Source organism: Peromyscus eremicus, chromosome 18 (assembly GCF_949786415.1).
Source record: "Peromyscus eremicus chromosome 18, PerEre_H2_v1, whole genome shotgun sequence".
NCBI classification, from domain to species: domain Eukaryota; kingdom Metazoa; phylum Chordata; class Mammalia; order Rodentia; family Cricetidae; genus Peromyscus; species Peromyscus eremicus.
The window spans coordinates 40117232-40140653 of NC_081434.1; the positions used below are offsets into that span (position 1 = coordinate 40117232).

At 50.0% G+C, this 23422-nt stretch overlaps 1 protein-coding gene across 1 annotated transcript in view; it reads left to right on the plus strand.

The window, feature by feature from the left end:
* Stab2 (stabilin 2) overlaps nucleotides 1-22679 on the plus strand; it is a 169046-nt gene extending 146367 nt beyond the window's left edge. The window contains exons 57-69 of the mRNA XM_059245218.1: nucleotides 547-651; nucleotides 1741-1848; nucleotides 4772-4965; nucleotides 6459-6600; nucleotides 8525-8658; nucleotides 11529-11694; nucleotides 11831-11937; nucleotides 13314-13433; nucleotides 14170-14310; nucleotides 15741-15848; nucleotides 18163-18291; nucleotides 20601-20717; nucleotides 22282-22679. Of these exons, the coding sequence (XP_059101201.1) occupies nucleotides 547-651; nucleotides 1741-1848; nucleotides 4772-4965; nucleotides 6459-6600; nucleotides 8525-8658; nucleotides 11529-11694; nucleotides 11831-11937; nucleotides 13314-13433; nucleotides 14170-14310; nucleotides 15741-15848; nucleotides 18163-18291; nucleotides 20601-20717; nucleotides 22282-22338 (1628 nt within the window). The 3' untranslated portion in view covers nucleotides 22339-22679. The remainder of the gene's footprint in view (nucleotides 1-546; nucleotides 652-1740; nucleotides 1849-4771; nucleotides 4966-6458; nucleotides 6601-8524; nucleotides 8659-11528; nucleotides 11695-11830; nucleotides 11938-13313; nucleotides 13434-14169; nucleotides 14311-15740; nucleotides 15849-18162; nucleotides 18292-20600; nucleotides 20718-22281) is intronic.
* Nucleotides 22680-23422: the final 743 nt, after the last annotated feature.

The window sequence follows — 23422 nt, forward strand, 5'->3', positions numbered from 1 at the left end:
GAACAGATTGAAAGGACTGCTGTCACTGCCCTGTGGAGCACACACTGTAGGGGGCAAGTGCTGAGACAAGCCACCCACCCACCCACCCCCCGGGGAGGCTGTAGCAGCCTTGGAGGCTGGGGCTGATGGTGGTGTCGTGGGCTGGCACATCCATACTGAAGTGGTAAGCAGAATTGGTGCGTGGTTTTCAATTTTCTTTTTAAATAGATTTCTCAAGCAAGAAGCCACCAATGAAGTTGTCGCTCCCATCTGTTCTGTGACATGCCCCATGGCACGCTACTTGTGTGACCACAGTGTTTGTGACATTTATTGTCGCACATTCAGAAGCTATTTGGGCCTACAAAAACAGGGAGGGGCCTTATCGTGATTTTCCTATACTCCCATTGTGTAGTAGAGCCTGTGGATAAGTTCTTTTTGGAATTTGGGGGGCCATTAGTGACCACGGTAGAAGACTCACCCTGACCATGCCCAGTAGCAGGCGGTCAGTAAGTGAGGCTGACATCAGCTACGGTCACTAACCACTGGGCTCTCTGATTTCTCTTACAGCCTGTGGCTGCTCAGAGCATGGGCGGTGTGACGAGGGAATCACGGGCTCTGGGCAGTGCTTCTGTGCAGCAGGGTGGACAGGCCGCTTCTGCGACACTCTCACAGGTCTGTTGGGGGAGTGGCCAGCCACTGGCGTCCGTGGCTACAGGGGACCCTAGTGAGGGAGTGCAAGTGAGGCTGGGATCTGAGTGGCAGCTGAGAAAGCGACAGCGTGGGTGTTCCCACTTCACCTGTAAACAGTGGTTTGTACTGTGGCCTGGACCTCGGGAGGTTGGTGGGTCAGAAGAAAACCTGGTAAAAGGATTTTACTCAAACCTAAAAGCCATACAGTGAGAATGCCTCACTATGGTGGCACTCAGGCGCAGATGCATGGTGCCAGAAATCAAGTGGTGTCAGGACAGCTTGGTCTTTGGAGTCCTGAGCCCAGGACATGGTCCCTGATCCACTACTTCCTGCGTGAATGGCCTTGGCCAGCCCACCCTCACCTTGCTCATACGTACTGCACACTGTGCAGGGGACGGGTTGCTGGGGTTACTCTTACGTTCCTGGTGTTTGTATCTGCCATATCAAACGCAGTCACTTCCATTATTATTGTGGTTACCGTCACCATTGTAATCTTGATCCATGCTTTTTGTTTTCAGAAACCCAAGTCTCTATGGTCTAAAAGGCCTAAGACGTGAAGGCCAAATTGTTCAGCCTAAATTAATAACATTTCCTCGTCCCCGGAGTTAGAAGGGCATCACTAGACTCTTACATGGGTTCCAACAGAATGGCTGACCTTGCTTCCATCCCTGCCTACCCACCTAAACCCCCCTCAGCTTCAGGCTGCTGTGCACACCCACCACAGCCCCATCCAATCACCAACGTTCCAGACTTCTCCCCAGCTCAGCAGTGCCCTTAGAAGACAGTGAAATTTCTCTTCCAATTTAACCACCTCTGCCTGGTAGCCCATGTTCTTAGGGCAGAAGAGTCTGTTGGCCAGGTTCCTCCCTGCTTGCAAGTTTGGAGGCAACCTCTGCATTATAATCTGAACTGCTTAGCAGATGTATCTCAGAATCTCCAAGGTGGGAGGGTCCTCAGCTAGTCACCCCCATCTCCCTGCCATTTATGACATCTGAAGAGTCGTGGGAAACTGTGTAGGTGAGGCTGACTGCAGCACAGGGCACAGGTGAAGGGCCGCCTCTTTCTCTGCAGTTGTGGTTCCGGTGTGCATCCCTCCTTGTTCTGTGCATGCCACGTGTACAGAGAACAACACGTGTGTGTGTAACTTGAATTACGAAGGTGATGGAATCAAGTGCACTGGTAAGTCCTCTTCGCGTACTCGGGGAGCAGCGGCGGGCACTGGAGGGGAGTGGTGGAGGGCACCGGAGGGGGGCAGGGTGGGCACCAGAGGGGGCAGGGTGGGGTCACTGGCTGGGCTTCACTCTTCTGCTTTCTGCTTGTGCCTCTGTAACAGTGCCTGTCCTCTTTAGGACTCAGTCTCATCAATAGTTTGCTCACAGTTGCCCTGCCTACCCAAGCCTCCCAAGCCATGGTTTTAAATTTTTAAATTGCTTTGCAAAACAAGGTGTCCTGTTTTTTATACTGTTTTTCTAATTCAACAAGTAGTCAGTCTTGCTTCAAAAATTCAGAAGCCAACGACAGCATTAAGATGAAAAAGTTAAGACTAAAGACATCACATATCCTCTGGCCCCCGCTGCCCCGGCAGTGAGCATGAACCCAGAGCCTTTCAAATGCAAGGCACACACTCTGCCACTGAGTCCCACCCAGCATCCACATGGCCAGTCCTCAGGGGCTTAGATGTGTGCTTGGCACACAGAGTCTCAGGCGAAGTAAGCGAATGTTCATTCTGTCTTGTATGACAGTTCAGAGGGAGCTTCAGAGCTAGCACACTAGACTGTAGGATGAAGAAGGGAGAAGGAGGAGGCAGAGCTCCATCCCAAAAGCTGCTAACAATCAGATCTTCTCCATCCAGTTGGCTGGTGATCATCATCTGTCATACCTAGCTGCAAGAGAGCTGGGAAGTGCCACCATCTTGTTAGACAAGCCATAACACACTCCACCCACAACTCTGTTTACCACAGGAGAAAGAAGGGGGGTGGTGAGCAGTCTCAGGCATTTGTCTTTTCTGAAGTTTTCTATGAATAAAGACTCCCACAGAGAAATATGCTTTATAAACAACAGATCTTGCCATGCCTGCCCTTTTGTAGACTCCTACAAGGCGTTCCAGAAGGGTCCATACTCAACAATGGTAGCAAAGACAGCTCCCTCACTTTACCCTGCTGTCCAAGGGGAGGTTCTTGCACCTCAGGTTCATGCTCTCAGAGTCTCAAGTGACTCCAGTGACTCCGAGCGTAAGTGCAAGCAAAAGAAATACAGCAGCTTCCCAGCTCCTCCTGCAGCTCCAGATAGACGAATACTGGGCTGAAGTCTGGCAGTTGTGGAAACAAAGACCCTAAAAGCAAACCCAACACAGTGAGGCCATGCAGCTGACGCTTTCCTGTGTCCAGGCCTGCCGGCAGTCGGGACAAATCTCTCCCACTAGCGTCCCCCAAGTAAACACACAGAGCCTTATATTAATTAAAACTGTATGGCCTAATGGCTCAGGCTTCTTACTAGCTAGATCTTGCATCTTAAATTAACCCATTTTTATAAATCTGTACCTTGGCACGTCTTACTGGTATCTTTACATCTTGCTTCTCCTGGCAGTGGCTGGCAGCGTCTCCTGAATCAGCCTTCCTGTTCCCAGAATTCTCCTCTCTCTCTTTGTCCCGCCTATACTTCCTGCCTGGCTACGGGCCAATCAGCACTTTATTTATTAACCAATCAGAACAACACATTCGCAGCATACAGAGCAACATCCACAGCAAGGCCACACTAACCTAGGTTCAGGTCCCAGCTCTGCACACTCTACCTGCTTTAACTGGTCAGGCAAGCAAGATCTCTGAAGGGTTGGAGAGTCTGTCTCACAAGGTGTCCCTTACTGTACTAACCTTGTACCTACACACACACACACACACACACACACACACACACACACACACACACACACACACACTGTCCTAGTTTGCTTTTCTGTTGCTGCTATAAAACACTCTGACCAAAGACACCTCAGGTAGGAAAGAGTTTCTTTGGCTTACATTTTGAGGCCACAATCTATCACTGAAGGAAATCTGTAGTTGGTTGTTTTTACTCTTTACTCTTTGCTCTTCTGGGTGACCTGCCACCCAGCTCCCAAATAAATCACATAGAGGCTTATTCTTTCTTATGATGCCTGGCCTTAGCTTGGCTTATTTCTTGCCAGCTTTTCTTAAATTATCCTGTCTACCTTTTGCCTCTGGGCTTTTACCTTTCTTTATTTCTATATATCTTCTCTTTCCTTCTTATTTCTTGTCTGGCTGTGTGGCTTGCCCCTTATTTTCTCACTCCTTGATCTTTCTTCCCAGATTTCTTCTCCTATTTATCCTCTCTGCCTGCCAGCCCCACCTATCCTTTCTCCTGCCTCACTATTGGCCATTCAGCTCTTTATTAGACCATCAGGTATTTTAGACAGGCAAAGTAACACAGCTTCACAGAGTTAAACAAATGCAACATAAAAGAATGCAACACATCTTTGCATCATTAAAACAAATGTTCCACAGCATGAACAAATGTAACACATCTAAAATAATATTCCACAACAGAAATTAGCACAGGAACTCAAGTGGCACTGAAGCAGAACCATGGAGGAGTGTTTGTTATCTCACTCACTGGCTTTGCTCAACCAGTTTTCTCATCCAGCCCAGACCCACCTACCTAGGGATGGAGCCACCCATAGTGGGCTAGGGTGGGTCCTACTATATTCATCATCAATCAAGACAATCTCTCACAGACATGGTCATGGGTCAGTCAGATCTGGATCTGAACAATCACTCAACTGAGACTCCCTCAAATGAGTCTAGGCTGTGTCAAGTTAACCAAAAACACACACACGGGGGGGAGAACACTAACATCAAAACCCCCAATTTATTCTGAAAATTATTATCAAAGCTGTCCTGTGAGTGTGTGACAAGTCTGTCAGGGTGTCACAAGAACATGAATCATATACAAGCTAGCAGAGAGCTCACAGACCAGGGAGACCAGAGACATGGACATATGAGGACTTGTTCACCTCCTTGCCGTTCACGGTCAATGCTGACTGACCCCAGACAGTGGTACATGAAGCCCTCTACTCTTTCTCCTGCAGTTGTGGATTTCTGCAGACAGAACAATGGGGGCTGTGCAAAGGTCGCCAAGTGCTCCCAGAAGGGCACGCAAGTCTCCTGCAGCTGCCAGAAGGGCTACCAGGGGGACGGCCAGAGCTGCACAGAGATAGACCCCTGTGCGGATGGTGTCAACGGTGGGTGTCATGAGCATGCCACCTGCAGGATGACTGGCCCAGTAAGTCCCACTTCCCTGGAGACATTTGGGATTGCAGCTCTTTGGGCCCAGTTCAGCCTGGTGTCCTCCTCCCTGGCCTCTGCTTCCTCCCTGGCCTCTGCTACACTGTCTTCCCACCTTCATCTGCTTCTAGTAAAAGTCAGTGTTGATGCGATTTTGTATCCTCAGCAGAAAAGGACATTAGAGTCGAATTCAGTGAAATCCACGTAAGTTCTGTTGTTTAGTTAATAGGACTACACCAGGGTCAGTCTATAGCCTCCCTACAGCTAGAGGAGATGCTCACATTAAGGGAAGCTGATAGGCTATAGAGTGGTGGTTCTCAGCCTGTGGATCATGATCCCTTTGGGGAGTCACATATCAGATCTCCTTCATATCAAATATTTACATTTCATAACAGCATCAAAATTACAGTTATAAGTAGCAACAAAATAATTTTATGATTGGGGGTGACCACAACATGAGGGACTCTGTTATAACAAAGGGTCTCAGCATTAGGAAGGTTGAGAACTGCTGCCATAGAGGGTCTTTCTATGCCGCCTCTGCAACTTTCCCATAAGTCTGCCCTGACTCCAGATCTAAAGTTCATTAAAACAGAAAGCTGGCCGGGCGGTGGTGGCGCACGCCTTTAATCCCAGCACTCGGGAGGCAGAGCCGGGCGGATCTCTGTGAGTTCGAGGCCATCCTGTGCTACCAAGTGAGTTACAGGAAAGGCGCAAAGCTACACAGAGAAACCCTGTCTCGAAAAACCAAAAAAAAAAAAAAAAAAAAAAAAAAAAAACAGAAAGTTGATAAGAAATGCTGTAAAGGTGACACTTGCTCGAGTCTTTCAGGAACTGAGTCAGTGCCCCATTTCTCTGTTGGAAAGAGCAGCTGGTGGGACCCGATGCCCATGACCAGTTACAAACAGAGATTCAGAGTCAGGCAGCCTCTGAGACTCAGCTCTGAGCATCTATGTTGTGTGGCTAGAGAGTGAGCACTCAGTGTCTCCGATTCCTCATGGGGAGTGGGCCTGATAACAGAGACATCACAGGGTTTGTAAGACTGGATGAGGTCACTCTCTGGTTGGACCAGTGGTCACAAGCAACAACAGTGAACTGTGGCAGGTGCCAGGGATGTGGGGGAAAAGACAGACTGTCTCCCTGCATTCCAGGGGTGTGTGCACAAGTAGAGAAAAGGGGTGGCACTTAATACCAGTCACGACCCTGGCACAGAGTGGGAAAGGCCACAAGCAGAGATGGGGCCCGTGTGTTGGAAGAGCGGTCAAGAGCTGCTTCCTGCACGGTGCTTTGGAGGGAGGGGCTCTCTAAGAAAATAGCATGATGTTAAGAAGGATGGCAGCCTTTGGTCATGAGCCTGCACGGAACAAAACAACAGTCATTCTACTTGCGCAGGGCAGCACATCCGTCTTTCTGAACTGCTTCTGTGCTGGATGGGTGCCTCTGGCACGTGGAATCCTGGGGGCTTTTTCACCTTTCTCCGCCCTCTCTCCTCAGGGCAAGCACAAGTGTGAATGTAAGAGTCATTATGTGGGGGACGGACTGGACTGTGAGCCCAAACGGCTACCCCTGGACCGCTGCTTACAGGACAATGGACAGTGCCACCCAGATGCCAACTGTGTGGACCTTCACTTCCAGGGTCAGTGTGGCTGGGGCCCTGGCCCAGCGCACCTTTCTCTTCGGGCTTGGGTGAGGGCTGTGTGCAGGGGAAAAAAAGAAAAATAAAACAGAAACTAAAGAATCCATACATTATCCCGACCCACTGAGGCAGGAGAGTCAACTCACAATGGACCTTGAAGGCTAGACCTGGGAGGGCCTCAAAGGACCTTCCCAGTGTTTTCCTCCTTTCCCATGTTGCTTAGCGCCTCACAGCCATTGGCTGGAATCGAATCTGGAAGATCAGCTTAGAGTGGTCAGTAACAAAGAGGAGCAGCCATGTCTTCACAGCTCTTGGCTTCTCACACAGTGGCTGGCGTATACCACACGCACGTCTGAGGATGATCGGAACGGTGTATAATACACAGGTTATTAAACCCGCAGTAGAAAGTAGAAAAGGCACAGTGCAGAGGCCCAGTGGTGGGGCATGTTGAAACCCTACAGGAAAATCACAAAGAGCCCAGTTCAGAGCCAGGCAGAGAAGAACTTCAGTGATTTCAAAAGTGACCCAAGTTACTGTGCACTGTGTCCTTCGGTATTGACTGGAGATCCCTGCATGTTTGGCTCTCATTTACAGCAAGGTCAACTTAGAGAGTTTTTGTTGTTTGTGTTTTTTTTTCATATCTCAATAGCAACTATTGATTTACTACTTGTCCTACACCAAACCCTGGGGCATGCCTCAAATCCCTCCCAGAACAAGACGAAGGAAGTGTAAGCAGAGAAAATGCAGTGACATGGAAGACAGACTGTTCCTGCAGGAACAGTGGGTAGATAAACAAATGCAGCACACCCATGCAATGGGGCAGCATTCACCCGGAAAGCATCAGAAATCCCGATAGATGCTGCAGCGTGGACTGTCTAGCCTTGGCATATGGCATTAATGACCTGAGCTGGACACAAAAAGATAGCCATTCTATGAGTCAACCCTCCGAGAAAACTAAAACAGGTAGACTCGTGGGGAGAAAGAACAGAGGAGGGACTCCCACAGGACAGAGGAGGGGAGAGTGGGAAGTGACTGTTGAGTGGGAGAGACTTGATTGGAATTATGGAAATGTAAAAGTTGTAAGAAATTATCAAAACAGCCAATTTTATGTTATAAAATTGTATCACAATGAATCTTCTTTTAAAAACAGAGCAGTGGGTACGATAATACACGCCTTTCATCCCAGCACTCAGGAGGCAGAGGTAGATAGATTTCTGTGAGTTCGAGGCCAGCCGGTTCTGTGTAGAAACTTCCAGGCCAGGCAGGACTACATAATGAGACTCTGTCTCAAAAAAAAAAAAAAAAACCAGAAACCAAAAACCAAAAAGCAACAACAACAACAACAAAAATAAACACTTTTTTTTTTTTCAATAGAGCAGTCTATCTAGGTGAGATGAGAGATATTTTCCAGGGATGTGCAGTAGTGGCCTGGGCCTACAGTGGAAACCCAAGAGATGCCTGCATTGGTCAAACCTGGAGAACGTGGGGGAGGCAGTGTGCTTAGAGAAAAAATGGACAATGAGAGGATTATTCTAGGTTAGGGGAGATGGCTGAGGGAGTCACCACTGGTCCATGTGTGTGCAGTCCCTATAGAGGCCAGAAAAGGGCGTTCGATCCCTGGGCCTGGAGTCACAAACAGTTGTGAGCTGTTGTGTGGGCACTGCTCTGAAAGAGTGTCCAGTGCTCTCAACTGCTAAGCCGTCTCCCCAGCCCTCTTTATATAGTTAGGAAGGATAAATGTTTCAACTGACGTGTTCCAACATAACTTGGAGGGGAGTGGCCTCCCGGCGTACCCTGGGCTTCAGTTGGGAGAAGCAGCTTCCCAGAGCATCCTGGGCTACAGAGGGCCTCTACCTTGAAGTCCTTCTAAGTCTTTCGCTTCAATCCCAAGTGGGCTGACCACGTAATTTCCCTCCTCTTCCAGACACGACTGTTGGGGTTTTCCATCTGCGCTCCCCTCTGGGCCAGTACAAACTGACCTTTGACAAAGCCAAAGAGGCCTGTGCCAACGAGGCTGCATCCATGGCCACCTACAAGCAGCTCTCCTATGCCCAGAAGGTGGGTTCCCAGTTAAGCAGATACTTCAGGCAGAGCCTGAGGGGGGGTGTGCAGGCAGCCTCCTGGGAAGCTGGAGAAAGCTCAGGTGGCCGGCTTCAAGCCCGCGCAGGAGACTCCTGCAGCAATGGTGCATGTCCAGGTCAGGCATCCACCGTGTGTCCAGTGCTGTGCAGGGTGTCGTGTTGGCATCCTGACCACGTCCCTGGAGGTAGGTGTCCTTCCGTGTTACACGTAGGGAAACAGGCTCAGAAGGGTTAACTATAGTATCCAATGTCACCCAGAAGTGGTACATCCAGAAGGCAGAGGGAAGTGCTAACATCGCAGCTAGATGCCAGTAAGGCTAGGAACCACAGCCTAGGCAGGGTCTCCTTGAACCCAGAAACAACCAGGGTCCCAGGGAACTGGTAGAAGAAGTGTGGGGACTCCAGGCTCCACCCCAGCAGGGAGGAATGGCGTTCTCTGGTCAGGCTGCTCTCAGCCTCTAGCACCAAGATGCTGCCTGCTGGTGATTCTCACAAGCAACAGGGGGAGGAAGAGCCCAGGGATCTGATTTTAGGAACTTCCTCCAACCTCCAACACAACCAGAGCATGCTCCCTTTGTCCAGACCTTCCCAAGGACCAAAGCCCTGGATGCCAGGATCGGACTTCTGGCGGGTCTGAATCTTTTTGTTGTGATCAAACCACTGAAGCCTGTAGTCTTGGTGTGTCTGTACAGGAGTAACGGTAGTGTGTGTGTGTGTGTACAGGACTATGGTAGTGTGTGTGTGTACAGGACTACGGTAATGTGTGTGTGTGTGTGTGTGTGTGTGTGTGTGTGTGTGTGTGTGTGTACAGGACTACTGTAGTGTGTGTGTGTGTGTGTGTGTGTGTGTGTGTACAGGACTATGGTAGTGTGTGTATCTGTACAGGACTATGGTAGTGTGTGTGTGTGTGTGTGTGTGTGTGTACAGGACTATGGTAGTGTATGTCTGTACAGGACTATAGTAGTGTGTGTGTGTGTGTGTGTGTGTGTGTGTGTGTGTGTGTACAGGACTATGGTAGTGTATGTCTGTACAGGACTATAGTAGTGTGTGTCTGTACAAGACTATGATAGTGTGTGTATCTGTACAGGACTATGGTAGTATGTATCTGTACAGGACTAAGGTAATGTGTGTGTCTATACAGGACTATGGTAGTATGTGTGTGTACAGGACTAAGGTAATGTGTGTGTCTATACAGGACTATGGTAGTATGTGTGTGTACAGGACTGTGGTAGTATGTATCTGTACAGGACTAAGGTAATGTGTGTATCTATACAGGACTGTGGTAGTATGTGTGTGTACAGGACTGTGGTCGTATAGAGTGCAGAAGGAACTCAACTTGGATTATTGAGAGACTTGGGATAAACTGAGTATGTCTGAATCTTCTAGGTACTGGCTGTATGACTTTGAGCAATTTATTTTGTTTTGCCTCAATCTTTTTTAAAATAATTTTTTGAGAATTTCATACATAAGTACCATGTTTACATCATTTCCACCCCTTCCTCCACGACACCACCTCTTCCATGTCCCCACCCTCCTCAAATTTATGACCTCCTCTTTAATTTAATACACACATGCACACACACCCTGCTGGGTCCATTGAGTATTGCTCATATGTGTATTTGTTTAGGGCTGACCACACAGGACTGGGAAACTTATCAGCGATCTTATCCCTGGAGAAAACTGATTCTTCCTCTCTCAGAACACTTAGCTTTCTCTCAGCAGATGTCCTGGTCCTCTGGCTCTTTAGTCTTTCTGCCCCCTCCTCCCTAAGTCTGAGGTATAGGAGTTGTGTTGTAGATATATCAGCTGCTGTTGTCTGCATTTTCGTCCGTTGTAGATCTCTGTAAGGGTTCCATCTGCTGTAAAAGAAGTTTCTTTAATGAGGAGTGAGAGCTATACTTATCTATGAGTATAATGATAAGTATTTAGAATGTAGTTAGAAATTATACTGGCTTAGAAAGGGGCTGTAGTAGTATACATGACGTCAGCAGCCACAGGTAGCTGGCAAGGTTTACGGCACCAGTCAGTGAATCCCCTCCTACTAAGCAGGCCTTAAGTCCAACTGGACAGCTGCTGGTCACCTCCAAGATGAAAGTGTCGTCATCGCTCCTTTGGGAGTATTTTGCCCTGCTGTTTCGGTTTGTAAGCTTTATATCTGGGTAGGACTACTGATTGCTTCTCTCCCTTGGCACCTGGCGTAGCACCTTCCGATACTGTAGGTTCCAGCTTGGTGCTTCCAAGTCCTGTGCCCAAAGTGTATGGTGTCTTCAGCAATAGGGTCTCACCTGCAGGTTCTGGGAGACGACCAAGTGCAATGGCAAAAGCCTATATTGTTTGGGAATATCTAAGTCTCCTGGACTCCATTGCTCATCAGCTGGGGAAGGGTTTCTCCATGCCTGGCACTGGGGGTTTTGTTAGATGATCTACAGTTCTTGGGGCAAAAAACCATCACCCAGTGCCTCGGGCATCATAACCATCTGATAAGGATTTTATTACAGCCACACAGGGTGATGATGGTAATGATGAATTAGAATTAGAATTCCGTCATCAGTTAGAGTTTTGTTCATTCATAAGCAGAAGAATTTGCCCTGGGGTAAATGGCTGGTGGTGAATTCCTTCTCAAGAGAAAAGTGAGCGTGAAAGGCCTGGACAACTAGAGAAAGAAAGAGCATCATGGTCATTCATCCAGTGGCCTGATGGACAAAGTTTAGTGACCTACTATCTTCCAGACACGGGAGTACAACAGGGTCCTTAGATTCGAAGTCTGGGTAGGGATCAGAATTACTGAAATGATTCCACAGCAAACAAGACAGTATAACTAACCCAGTCATTGCCCTGTCTCTGCAGGCCAGCTATCACCTCTGCTCAGCTGGCTGGCTGGAGGGTGGCCGGGTTGCCTACCCCACGACCTATGCCTCTCAGAAGTGTGGTTCGAACGTTGTTGGGATAGTGGACTATGGAATCAGGCCCAACAAGAGTGAAATGTGGGATGTCTTCTGTTACCGGATGAAAGGTCATTGTCCCATCTACTACAGGCTCCAGGCCAGACCGCCCTGAGCACCTCTGCCTGGCCAGCCAATCCCCAAGAGGGAGCAGGGTGGCTCAGGCCTCACCTCACTGGGCGTGGCCCCTGTGCCTCTCCTTTCCAGATGTGAACTGCACCTGCAAGGCAGGCTATGTGGGAGATGGCTTCTCGTGCAGTGGGAACCTGCTTCAAGTCCTCATGTCCTTATCCTCGCTCAGGAACTTCCTGACGGTGTGTATCCTGTCTGTTTGGCTCTGCTCCAGCAGGAGGCTTGCCTGCGAGCAGCTAATGACGAAGTGAGGTTTTGAAGGAAACCAGAGGCTCACATAGACCCTCATGAGGGGAGGGGAGGCTCCGTGACCATAGCAGCCTCACGGGGGTGGTTGTGATCTTTAAAGGACTTGATATTTTGACACTGTAAGCACATGGAAACTTACACAGGTATTGCCTGTGTTTGCATCTAAAACAGTTTAAGAAACTGATCAAACAAACAGAAAATAGCTTGACTACTTCTTAAATCATGGGCACATTGTATCAGAAGCAGACACATTTTTGTCTTTCCACAGCATTAAAATTCATTAATTAACAGTAAATTCACAAGCTGTGTACTTTTATTGGTTGTCATTTACCATGTAATCCTCTATGCCCTTGATAATATGGCCACTGGCAAGCATGGGTTCTTTTATTCCACTATCGATTACTAATACTAACTCTTGGGCCGTCCGTGATACTTCATACAGTAATATACACACTTACATAGGTAACAGAATGGCTACAGAAGGGTTAAAGAGGCCTTATGGGAGGCAGAGGACTGACTCAGTGCCCAGTCACTCCAAGTGGTTAGATATTCAGAGAACCCAGTGACAGAGGCTGGAGCATAGCCTGGGGGCTCAAGGCAGGTGAGGCGCAGGGTTGGGCACATCTGGCTGAACTGCAACTGAATGGGCCTCGGCAAGCAGCGGTGACTATGCTGAGCTGACGTTCTAGCACAGTCTGGAGTTCTCTGCCCATCAATCATGAGATGTATGCACCGTATCAGATGGCTGGACGACAGATCAGTGAGGACCAGTGTTAGGTGTCCCCCTTTTATGGGTGAGAAGGTTGCGTCTTCATACGTCTGGGATGTAGAATAATTGGGTTTTTTTTAAACATTTTTAAAGGTTTATTTATATTTAATGTGCACTGGGAATTGAACCTGGGTCCTCTGGAAGAGCAGCCAGTGCTCTTAACCACTGAGCCATCTCTCCGGCCCTAGAATAATTGTTTATCCGCCCATGCTCCGTGGCTCCTGCTAGACAGACACAGTGTCTTTGTGCATGCATGAGATGTAACACCAGCTGCTGCTCTGTAAGATGGTATCTTGTGGCAGGACATGGGCATTGCCTCACACAGCATGGGGCAGAACAGGGCATCTTGGGAGGATACAGTGAAAAAGGAAAAGTCATTCTCATACTCCCCCAAAGGCCAGTGAGAGGAAGCGCAAGGGAAGCCAGCCTGTAGCCCAGCATGAGGGTATTCTCAGAGACACTCTGCGCCCCCCAGCTCCTCCAGCCAGCCCAACCCCCACACCATGGTGGCCCATCTGACCATTTCCTTCTTCTCCCTAGGAGGTGCTGGCTTATTCCAGAAGCTCAGCCCGAGGCCAGGCGTTTCTGAAACACTTGACTGACCTGTCCATCCGTGGTACCCTGTTCGTGCCACAGAACAGTAGGCTGCTGGGAAATAAGGTGAGTGGAGTTCCTGGTACCTGCACCTTTAGACAAGAATGTGTATCTGTCACCACCTCAACACTCCACCACACGTGACAGTGCATGCCTGTCGTTTACTTGGGAAGTGAAGGTCCAGGACCTTGTCAGAGCAAACAAACAAACAACAATCCCTACCCCAGATACAGAGGGGTACTGTTCACCCTCAGCACACACAGATGACGATGACGAGCAGCTGCCACTTCCGGTCCCGGCTGGCCTGTTGACGACTCTGCCCCGCAGGGTTCTCACAACCAAAGAGACGAACCCAGTCAGTCATGGCCGGGAGCAGGAGTGCTGAGTTCAAACCCTGCTGTTGAGTCACAAGGCGAGCCCAAAGTCAGGGAAGGAATAAGGGGCCAGAGGCAAGAATCCCCGGCAGGGAGAAGAATCAGGGGCCCTGGTGCAGTGAGTCCACACACCAACCTTCCTCATGATGTGGTCCGAAGAGGAGGAGTGGACTCGTTCAACCCCCCCACCCCACAGAGGCTGAGCATCAGGCTGAGAGCCCCGGGCACTACCCAGTCACACACCTCTGCCTGCCTGGTACTCGCTCCAAGTGCTCTGGACCCCTCAGGGAAGCCAGCCTTAGAGACTGGAGATGACTTTGCATGTGCCAGTTCCACGTGACCCTTAGGAAGGACCCCAAACCAAACGCCTAAGAAAAACCTGTTATTTCTGGCTGTTGCTCAGACTATTCATCTGCCTTTTTCCCTAGAGCCTGTCCGGGCGGGACATCGAACACCACCTCACTAATGTCAGCATCTCTTTTTACGACGACCTTGTCAATGGTACCATTCTGAGGACCCGGCTGGGAAGCCAGCTGCTCATCACCTCCAGCCAGGACCAGCTCCGCCAGGTAGGCAAAGCCTTCTGGGCTTATTGAGAGAGCTAGAGAAAATACATGCAAAGCTCCTAGCCTGCAGTAGACACTCGATAGATGCCAACTATTATAACATGAGAGTCGTCTTTAAATCCACAGATGGGGTTGGTATGAATGCAAACTGTGCCTGTGACATTACATACTAACAAGCCGCCCCAGAACCTTGGCAGTAGAGTGGCCTCGGGAGCCGGCTTAATGAGGGCTGAGAAGTGAAACTCATTTTCGTTTTGTTTTTGTTTTTGTTTGGTTTTTGGTTTTTCGAGACAGAATTTCTCTGCATAGCCCTGGCTGACCTGGAACTCACTCTGTAGACCATGCGAGCCTCAGACTCAGAGATCTGCCTGCCTCTGCCTCCGGAGCGCTGGGATTAAAGGCCTGCACCACCACCACCCAGCCAGAGAAATGAAACTGTTTTGAAGATACTTCGTTTCTGTCCATTTGTTAGTCTATCTCAGGCATTAACGTGTGAGCTTCCAACTCAAATGACCTTGGGATGACTTAGGCTACCCAAATCTTTGAGCTGTTTCCTCACCGGATATGTAGGGATGAGGATGACAGTGTGGTGGTGGTAGTGGTGGTGGTGGTGGTGGTAGTTATGATGGTGGTGGTGGTGGTGATAGTCATGGTAGTTATGGTGGTGGTAGTTGTGGTGGTGGTAGTAGTTATGGTGGTGGTGATAGTTGTGGTGGTGGTGGTGGTTATGATGGTGGTGGTAGTTATGATGGTGGTGGTGGTGGTGATAGTCATGGTAGTTATGGTGGTGGTAGTTGTGGTGGTGGTGGTAGTTATGGTGGTGGTGATAGTTATGACGGTGGTGGTGGTGGTTATGATGGTGGTGGTGGTTATGATGGTGGTGATGGTGGTGGTTGTGGTGGTGGTGGTCGTGGTCGTGGTGGCAACATTGATGACCACAGCGTCTGTGAACTGTCAGGGGTTAAGTGATTCAGAGTTTCTGATGTGTAGAGACCAGCGTCTGGCATGCTGAGCCCTGAGTGGCAGTGCCTGACACCCATGCACATCCGAGCCACCTGCATCTGTCAGAATGCGACTAACTCTGCAGGTGGGACGTGGTGCCTCAATTCCACCTACACCACAGCTAGTGCTCATACCAGATTGACACAGAAAACCCTCCCCTAGAGGTGTGGTGTGAGCCAGAGCCTGAGCCTTGGCCTTTACCACTTGCTGGGGTGCCGGAGTGATCGTGGACAGGCCATTTCCTTCTGATAGCTCGTCTGTCACACAAAGGTCTCTGCAGCCCCCGGAGCAGCTTGTCTGGTGGCGTGAAGTCAGCGGGTGTTGACAGCACACAGGGAGGCCAGGCTGCAGACAAGCCAAGTGGGAGACCGCCTCTGCGGGGGACGGGGAAGAGGTCACCGGTCTCACGCACCCTCTCCTCGTTTCCCTAGGAGACCAGGTTTGTGGATGGAAGAGCCATTGTGCAGTGGGACATCATCGCCTCCAACGGGCTCATTCATGTCATTTCTGAGCCTTTGAAAGCACCTCCCATGCCAGCGGTGAGTATTCCGGTTCCTGGTGAGGAGCCAGCGTCAAATGTGCATTTCCCGATGTGCATGCCCACCAGCTTCCAGTCCCACTCGTCTGTTGATCGAAAGGGAACGATGAGTCGGTATAGATTACCCAGGGTCCGGAGATTTCTCTACGTCCGGCGTGGGATATCTGAGGGAAAAATTCTACGTACACTGTGCTCTTATGTCTGTTAACTTTATTCCTCTAAGACAAAATTCTGTCTATACAGCTACAGCTCTGTCAGGCATTCAGGGCAGGAATAAATGTAGATACACCAAGTGTTGGTTATATGGCGCGCTGGTGGCTGGCCGCCTCGGGAGGAGGAGAGTGCTGATCGGAAGAATCACAGCCATGGTTACCTTTTTAGAGCTTTATTGGGGGGGGGGGAGACAGATGGAAGGAAGGAGCGGAAAGGAAAGAGAGGGACGCACAGAGGGCCCACCCGCTTTTTAGGCTGGGACACCGTCACAGGCTGATGATGTAATTAAGGACTGAATCCTTACACCAAGCTCTTTGTCCATCTACTTTATTCCTCTGGGATAAGGTCCTATCTACACAGCTTCGGTTCTGTTCAAGCCTGCCTAGTTCCTTTCTGTTTAATTCTCTCTATTTATCTGCTGTCCCCTCTAAGTTCCATCTTAATTCTCTCATCTTAGCTCTGCCCCATCTAGGTTCTCATCCATCTAGTTCTTTCCCATCTTAGCTCCTCTCCCATCTCCTTCTTCCTCATCTTGTTCTTCCCCATCTGGCTCTTCCTCATCTTGTTCTTCCTCATCTGGCTCTTCCTCATCTTCCATCTCGATCCTCTAGTACTCTCTTCTAGCCCTTCAATCTAGTTCTTCCCCAGCTCAGTTTGTTCCTCTCCAGTTCTTACCCATCTAGTTCTTCTGTTCTCCTTTTTCCTCTCTCTCTCCTCCTCTCAGTTCTCCGACTCTCTCAGTTGTCACCAAGTCTCTCAGGAATCCAGTTATAAACCCAGGCAATAGCAATCCTCTCCAGAGCAAGGTCACCAGGCTTGAATTCTTACAGGGTCATAAAGGCAGGTAAGAATTTTCCTCTGTCAGTGACCATCAGGCTTTCTTTTACAACCCCAAATGGGAGGGGTAAAGGAGGTCAACTGAGTGCTAATGACCGGTTAGTATATCAAAAAGGGGATCTATGTGCTCAGTCTACATTCCTAGATGTGGTTAGATAAGAAGTTGGGGTGGCCGGGCGGTGGCGCACACCTTTAGTCCCAGCACTCAGGAGGCAGAGCCAGGCGGATCTCTGTGAGTTCGAGGCCAGCCTGGTCTACTGAGTGAGTTCCAGGAAAGGCGCAAAGCTACACAGAGAAACCCTGTCTCGAAAAACCAAAAAAAAAAAAAAAAAAAAGAAGAAGAAGTTAGGGGTCTATTAGTAAGGTTGTATAAGAAAGGAGGGTCTCACCATAAATTACACGAGAAATAAAGCTATCGCCTGACCTAGGAGACAGCTGTGGTTTTGTTTGAGCATGGACGCTTGATAGGTATTTTAGATAAATACACTGTTAGGAGTTCTTGGAAGCACGCATAGCACACAAGAAAATCACTGCAGGAACCAGCTAATATACATAAAAGCTAAAATATCACCAAGACTTCTTAAGCCACGGCTTGACCTTTGGAGAAGTCCTTGACTTTTCCAAGTAGTAGCTTTTGTGATAGTAGCTGGATTCCGTTACATTTTCCTGTGCTCAAAAGGGGGAGGGGAAACGACATGGGGACGCACACAACCAGTGGAAGGGAAGTGAGAAATCCTAGGCTGATTTCTGAGTGTCTCTGAGCTTGTCTTCCCATCTACCCAGTGTGTGCAGAGGGGTTCACAGTACTTCCCTGACCTGGGGAAACTGCACGAGAAACACTGAATCCCTAAATCAGCTCCGGATAGGCTGGCTGTGGTTATTGTTAGTATCCTAACATTTCGCAGGGGCACATGAGGTAAGCTGCTAGCTACTAGAAAATTCCAGAGCTGGTGGTTGTGCATTTAAGCTCAAACCCAGACAGGTCTTAAAGCCCACTGTACCTCCAGAAAGCTGTGTGGTTTGGGCAAGTACTTAGCATCTCTTTGCCTTAGTTCCCCCATATAAAGATGGGGGAATGACTATCTATATCTCTTTAGGTTGTTATAAGAAATAGGCCCTGGCAGTAATAAGGCCTAGAACCACGTTACCTTGACATTGTTTTTATGAATCACTCCAAGGTGCCTGGGCAAGCAAGAACAGGGTGAACTCAGACCTGCTCTCTGGGGGGTCACGGCTTAAGAACTGCCCCTTTCCTTTCCGTACAGACTCGTGCCCACGCTGGCCTGGGGACAGGTATAGTCTGTGCCATCGTCCTGGTCCCGGGTGCAATTGCTCTGGCTGCCTATTCTTACTTCCGACTAAACCGGAGAGCAGCTGGCTTCCAGCGCTTTGAGGTAAGAGAGAATGAAGCAGGCAGTGATGGGCTGCCTCTCCTCTGTTTTCCGTGCACAGGCAGGCCACGCACACCTGTAATCCCAGTACTCAGCAAGCGAGTGCAGCGGGATCTCGAGTTCCAGGCTCATACCCCACAGCTTCAGGGCCGGCTGAGCTATGCAGTAAGATCTGGTTTAAAAACAAACAACAAACAAATGAAAAACAAAAGCAAACAACGGCTGGAGAGATAGCTGGGCCACTAAAATGTGCAACCCCCCACATCCCACGTAATAAAAGCCAGGTTCAGTGGTGTGTGCTTATAAAGTCAGCACTGGGGAGAGAGACAGAGGGTCTCTGAGGTTCGTTGTCTAGCCAGTCTAGCTGAAGTGGTAAACTCCAGGGTCAGTGAGAGGACACGTCTTTACAAAGAGAACGTGGCTAATACCTGAGGTTGTCTGCCGCCTTCCACAGGCATAGGCTTACATTGGTGCTTGTATACCTGCACATACACAAACATAAAACAAGCACCACCAGAATGTCGAAGAGCATACGGTTATTAGCTTGTGGCTCTGGAGACTGGGAAGTCCAAGGCTAGGGCTGGCACAGCTTGGCTTCTAACAAGGGCCTCATGCCACCTCAACTCACAGAAAACGGAAATGTAAGAAGGCACGTGCAGAGCGGCAGGAAATCAGGGACAGCCTCACTATCACCAAGCCAGTCATGGTGACTTACACAGCTTCACCTTCCACTGGTGGCAGTCATACCTCCCAATGGGTTCTGGAGGGTCACACCACATCAGGCCCACATCAGCGGCCAGCTCCAGAGGCCGGGCTACCTCAAAAATGTGTCCTCACCCAGGAGCTGGTGTTTGGTTATCGTAACTAGAATAACTACCCCACCCCATGCTCCTGCTTCCTGGGAGGAGTCTAGACAAGCGGCCACCACGGTGGCCTTGGGCATCAAGACTGGCCCTGAGAGTTGGGGATGGGGTCTGACACCTACCTGCATGGCCTCACTCTCTAGCCAGCGACTCTCATTCCATTCCGTTTGCAGAGTTGAGTCTACCTCATGAGCAAGCTCCTGAGCCGACCCTGGGGTGGCCCTAGGTGGTGTCAGTCCGTTTTCCGTTACCATGACAAAATGCCTGAGATAATCAAGTTAGGTGGAAGAAAGGTTTAAGTCGTGGTTTTAGTCCACGGTGACTTTGCTTTGGGAGCTGTGGCGAGACAGCACATCATGGCGGGAACACATGGCGGAGCACTCACTTCACGGTGGCTGTGAGGCAAAGAGGAAGGAGGAAGAGGAGCCAGGGTTCCCAAGTCACCTTCGTGGACACGCCCCTTAGTTACCAAACTTCATCCCACTAGGCCCCACCTCCTAAAGGTCCCATTGACTCCCAAGAATGCCCAGCGACAGGGTCCAGTCTTTAACCTAGCTGGAGCCTTTGTGAGACACACGTCCACACCACAGTCCCCAGAGAACGGGGCTGGGCAGAAGTGCAGCAGGTGGGCCGCCTCCCGTCTGCTCGCTGTGCTCTTCCTGGTCTCTCTTCCTCACTCGGGAAGAGCTGTGCCGTGCCTTCAGGCAATCGCCCGTGCTTTCCAGAAGGTAGCTGGCCAAACTGTACGCTCAGAGGCAACCCTCAAAAACATCTCTTACTATAGCCAAAACCCCACAAGCTAGACCACGTTCAATCAACTCACAGATCTGAAAGCTGGGTGCTCGAAGGCCATGTGGCCACACCTGGTAAGGGCTTTCTTGCTACAGGCGCCTCGGCCAAGTTCTCAACACAGTGCAGGGAATCCTAGGGCGACAGAGCCAAGTCCTGGCTTGAGCACCTGCTCTCACAGAGTCCCAGTCCCACTGGGTTCTGCTTTGCCCTGCTGTTCCCTTTAACCGTAACCACCACCCCAAAGGTCCTGCCTGCAAACGCCACAGTGGAATCAAGTCTCCTGCCCTCCTAATGGCTCAAAATGGGGGCTAAATTTCAATGCATGTTTGGGTGAGAACATTCAAACCATCATTTGTAGCACATACATGATCTTTCTAAGCTCAGGGACGGCCACACAACTCCAGGGTAACAGGGCTCATCAGTGCTTATGGTAGGAGAGTTGGCAGCATGGGTCACGGATCATTTCTGGGGCATGGGAATGCCCTATGGACCAGTTTGGGAGACACGCCTGGGCAGACATGTAAGTTGTCACTGGGGCCCAGTGCCTCCTCCTATCACATGTCAATCATCTCAGCCGTGCTGCTGAAAAGGCTCCCGAGGTGAAGAGTGCCTTGGGGACAGTCCTGCCTCTCAACCCTTATAATTCTTTCTCAACAGTCGGAAGAGGATATCGATGTCTCGGCTTTTGGCAAGCAGCAGCCTGAGAATATCTCAAACCCTGTGTATGAGACATCAACGTCGGCACCCCCTGAGTCCTCCTGTGACCCCTTCACAGTGAGTTCGCACTTCACTCGAGGCTGGGGTGCAGAATGCTGCCTTCCAGCAGGGTTCAGTGGAGCTGCACCCCCAGGAAGAGCTTCCCTTCTAGAATGTATCTCAGATAGCAAGCCTAGAGGCCAGTTTTCTGTTCAGAGTGCCAGCTTTTGTGTAGCTGGTAGAAGCCTCAAACTAGAGGCTGCCTAGTCCCTACCTTGTGGCCAGGTAGGACGCCTCTTGCAGAAGCAGGCCTGTAGAAAGTGCATCCCTTAGCGATGCTCACATCTGACTAATTCTGCCCTGGGCAGACCCGCTCCTTGCTCAGGGAGCTGCTTTTGCTTACGGAGGTCTTTAATGGGTGATCTTCTGATCCGGTCTTCCCAGAAGGAACCGTCTATTTATTGAGTTAAGCGAGGCTTGAGCTGAGATAGGAGCTAGTCTGACTTTAACCCAGGGGGACCCTGTGGCCGGGCACCCCATTCACAGAAAACGTGAGAGGTAACCTGCCTGTCCTTTCTCATCAGTTCCGGACTGGGAAGCTAGGGAAGGCATTTTCCCCCTTGCGTAACCATGGTGAAACGTAGCCTTGTGTGCTGAGTATCCTTGTCTGAAGGCACACCACCTGAGCTGACAGTGTTCTTTGGGCCAAGGCAACATTTGAATCTTGGCTTCTATGGGTTAACCCCTGTGTAGTATTAACCAAAGCCAGATGGCTGCTGTCAGTTTAGTGTTTAGAACACATATTTCTCACACTCTGGAAGTCCCATTAAATCAGAAACATACAGTATTTATTTATTTATTTACTCATTGAGACAAGGTCTCGCTATGTAGCTTTGGCTGGCCTGGAACTCACTGTGTCGAACAGGCTGTTCAGAACTCAGAGGTCCACCTCCTTCTGCCTCCCGAGTGCTGGGATTGGAAGCCCGTGCCACCGCCATGGCCACACCTGGTTGTATAGTTGAATACCAGTAACGGGACTCGTGGGCCCAGGGCACCAACAGGCTGCATTCTCTGACCTGTATACGGAGTGGGGTACCCGTCCCAGCTCTGTGCACCCCAAACACCTTGAGAAACCTTTGCTAACTAGCGCGTAGCATGCTGCTTGTCAGAACCTCGGTGCCACTCAGAGCCAATGACAGCAGGAAGCTCAACGGGGCTCTAGCAGGGAGTGGGGCGTCCATGCGGTCACCTGCTTTAGTATTTTCCATATGAAAGTTTTATGACTAATCACCACTGGCTACATGTAGCAGCTAACCCTCACACCTTCCTAGGGAAATAAATATTCCTACGGAGCCGTTAGAGATGGGGAACCAACCTCGCTGAGGACCTCACAGGCGGCTTCCACAGCAAAGCATGTGCAGCCCAGCATAAGCACCCCTGACTAGCACCCACCCACCCCCACTTCCACCCTCCACCCCTCACCTCCGCATGAGGCAGCAGCGTGCGGGAAGGCTCCTGTGATGTGCATGCCTGAGACAAGGCATGCTTTAGGCCCCAGAGCAGAGCAGTGTTCCCCCCAGAAGGGTAGTTGCAGGAGGAACACCCCCCACCCCAGAATCACAGCCCTCTGTCTGTCTTCCAGGACTCTGAAGAACAGGAGATGGAGAGCAGCGACCCTCTGGGGGCACTGAGGGCCTGATGTGAGCAGCCAACAGCCACTGGGACACGAACCCCTGAGCCATCACAGTCCTCTGTGAATTCTCCACACCGGTTGTCTCTTGGATCATGTATCGTTTTAAGCTATGATACACTCAGAAGCCATACCTCACCTCTCTGGTTAACATGGGGTTGTTCCCATGGGTAAGGCGCCATGTTAGCAGGACCATGCAGGGGAACCTCCTCCTCTGAGCCTCTACTGTGGTTCTCTGCACGTTCCAGATGGCACCTGCTCTGTTCTGTCTTGTCTTGCTGGTAACTGTGACCCTGTGGTATTTTCCTGTTGACTATGAGTGCCTAACACAGGGCTTCACTTCATGTACTTTGTAGCCAGTACCCAGAAGTACCTGCCACAGGGATGTGCTCAATAAATGTTTATGGAACAAAAAAAAAGTCACTGTGTGCCTAGGAGGAGTCAAGCTATGAAAGCAAAATACACTTAGTAAGTAAGGCTAATTAGAGTCCTTCCGATGGGCTAGCATTTGTCTTATGAATTCTTTAGTTTTGCTTCCTTGCATTTCCTTTAAGCCAATGAGACCCCACCTCACACCCGCTAGGAGAGCAATGACCAAATGGTCCATCAGAAGACAAGCATTGGTGAGGATGCAGAGCACTGGGACCCCATGCTCGGCTGGTGGGAATGTAAAGTGGAGGTACTGTGGGAGTCTCAGGGCTCCTCAGACAGTCCAACAGGGTTCCCACAGAACCAGAACTACCTCTCACTGGTGTATACCCAAGAGAAATGAAAAACATGTCCACATAGACTCACATGTACTCATGGTGGCATTGTTCATAACAGCCCAAAAGCAGAACCACCGAAATGTCCATCATCTGATGTGACCGAGCTGAGGTGTACCCATGCAACACACCCCTAAAAGATGCAGCATTGCTATGTGCACTAATGTATCTTGAAATCATTAGAAAATGAGGTGTTATTTGCACCTGGACCACAGCATACTGTGCTTCCCTCACCCTGCTTCCGCCTCCTTCCCTCTCCTCTCTGTATAGCCCAGGCTGGCCTTCAAGTCCAGATTCCCCTGCTTTGGCCTCCAGAGTGCTGGGACCAT